The sequence below is a fragment of the Etheostoma spectabile genome, chromosome 12 (genome assembly GCF_008692095.1).
Source record: "Etheostoma spectabile isolate EspeVRDwgs_2016 chromosome 12, UIUC_Espe_1.0, whole genome shotgun sequence".
NCBI lineage: Eukaryota > Metazoa > Chordata > Actinopteri > Perciformes > Percidae > Etheostoma > Etheostoma spectabile.
In genome coordinates this window covers 27425483-27427440 of record NC_045744.1, presented here as the reverse complement: position 1 = coordinate 27427440, position 1958 = coordinate 27425483, and the positions used below count along the sequence as shown (strand labels likewise).

The window sequence follows — 1958 nt, the reverse complement described above, 5'->3', positions numbered from 1 at the left end:
CTAAAGTTAATAAGTTAGTGTTACGTAGTAATAAAAGGGACAAACATTGAAAAAAGCTTCAAAGTGTTGAAAAAAAGGGACAAAAACATCAATAAAAAGCATCACCAAAAGTGTTGATTTTTATTTTATTTTAAGATATATGCACTTGTCACCAATATGTTTATAAAAGTCAAATTAAAAGTTAAATGTTAAATCTAAACATTAAAATCTAAATATATTGTAGTTGAAGCTGATGATCATGTTTTTTATTGTGGTACTGCTTGCATCCAGGTTGTCCCCTTGTATCCAGAGGTAGGGTATGTGGAGATGGACCCAGATGCGATATGGAAAGGGTTTGTCGCTGTGGTTAAAGGAGCTGTGCAAGGTATGGGTGCACAATTCTTTCATTTGCTACACCTATCCACAATCATACCCAGGAGTTATAGACTTGATGCATCATAATAGGCACACCCTTTGAATAATACATTTTTGATAAATCACTGTATTTCTGCAATTTGTCTTTCGTCTTTTTTTCAAAGACAATAAATAGAGCTAATGGGTGACAAACATTAGATGCCAGTTTTAAACTATTAAGATGCCAGTTCTGTAGCTACACTACTGTTACTGTGCATGCCTTGATTACAAATCGCCTGGACTACTGTAACTCACTGTACTATGGCCTTGAGCAGTCTTCAGGTCACCGATTACAGTTAGAGCCAGAATGCGGCTGCACGCCTGCTGACAGGAAAAAGGCGCTATGACCACATCACCCTGTACTGTCGTTCCTCCACTGGTGCCTGTCGTTTTTAGAATCCATTTTAAGATTATGTTTGTTTTAAATCTCTGAATGGGGGGCACCATCAATTTATCCGATATGCTGGTTTTGCACACTCCAGTCAGGCACTTAGGTCCGCGACAGTTGCTTTTAGAGTCCTAGAACAAGACGAAGACACAGGGGACAGAGCTTTCTCGGTGGCAGGTCCGAGCTCTGGAACTCTCTCCCCCTGAACATTAGAGCAGCTTCCTCTATTGAGAGTTTTAAATCATTTTAAAAACTCATCTCTTTGCACTGGCTTTTAACACAAGCTGAGCTGTGACATTTGTGGTTGTATTGATTTGAGCAAAGCTTTTTATCTGTTGTATTTTTGTTGTTTTTGGCATATTCAGTTTTAGATTGTTTTTCTGGATATTTGTTATGCCTTCTTCTTATGTTGTTATTTATAATTGTACAGCACTTTGGGGCGGTAGTGACTGTTTGTAAATTTGCTATATAAATAAACTTTGACCTTGACCTTGTTACATGGTAGGGCTGAGCAATTAGTCAATTTTGATTGTCTTTTGGCTCCTATGATCACAAAAACAATATAATCGAGAGAAAAAAACATTATTGTGCAGATTGCATTTTGCAAGTGATCTCTTATTTTGTCTTGTGTTCTGAAGGGGAATTCAAAAAGTTCAACAGGAAAAGTATTAAGGGAAATTTCACAGATCTACTGTAGGTGTTTTCACTGTTGATAGGTTCAACTGTTTCCCTATTTTTTTTAAAAAGTTCTATAAAGGTACCGTCTTTCCAAAAGTCAATGAGTAATCAGCCTTAAATAAATAGGATTTTTATATTGACCAACATAGTGGTGATTTAGTTACATAATCGTGCAGCCCTATTACATGGGACATTTGTCAATAAACCCTATGTGGGAGTCCAATATATGTTTTTTCCAGTTTCTCACTGTGTGTGCGTGCGTGTGTGCGTGCATGTGTGTTTAATATGTAGATGCAGGAGTCCAAATGCGTCAGATAGACGCCCTGGGCATCTCCACTCAACGGGGCACCTTCACAACATGGGACCGGTAAAATGAATATAATTAATCCAATCGCTTCCAAAAAAGCCAAATGACTTGCAGGCAAAGAGAACCGCTGTAGTTCAATTCAACTTTATTAGTAGTATCAAATCGTAACAAGAGTTATCTCAAGACACTTTA

At 37.5% G+C, this 1958-nt stretch overlaps 1 protein-coding gene across 3 annotated transcripts in view; it reads left to right on the top strand.

The window, feature by feature from the left end:
* gk5 (glycerol kinase 5) overlaps positions 1–1958 on the top strand; it is a 16650-nt gene that overhangs the window by 1392 nt on the left and 13300 nt on the right. For all 3 annotated transcript variants that reach the window (XR_004334500.1, XM_032532531.1, XM_032532530.1), the window contains exons 2-3: positions 271–364; positions 1751–1826. Coding sequence is in view for 2 of the 3 variants with exons in the window: in XM_032532531.1 (XP_032388422.1) it covers positions 271–364; positions 1751–1826 (170 nt within the window). In the remaining variant the exon portion in view is untranslated. The remainder of the gene's footprint in view (positions 1–270; positions 365–1750; positions 1827–1958) is intronic.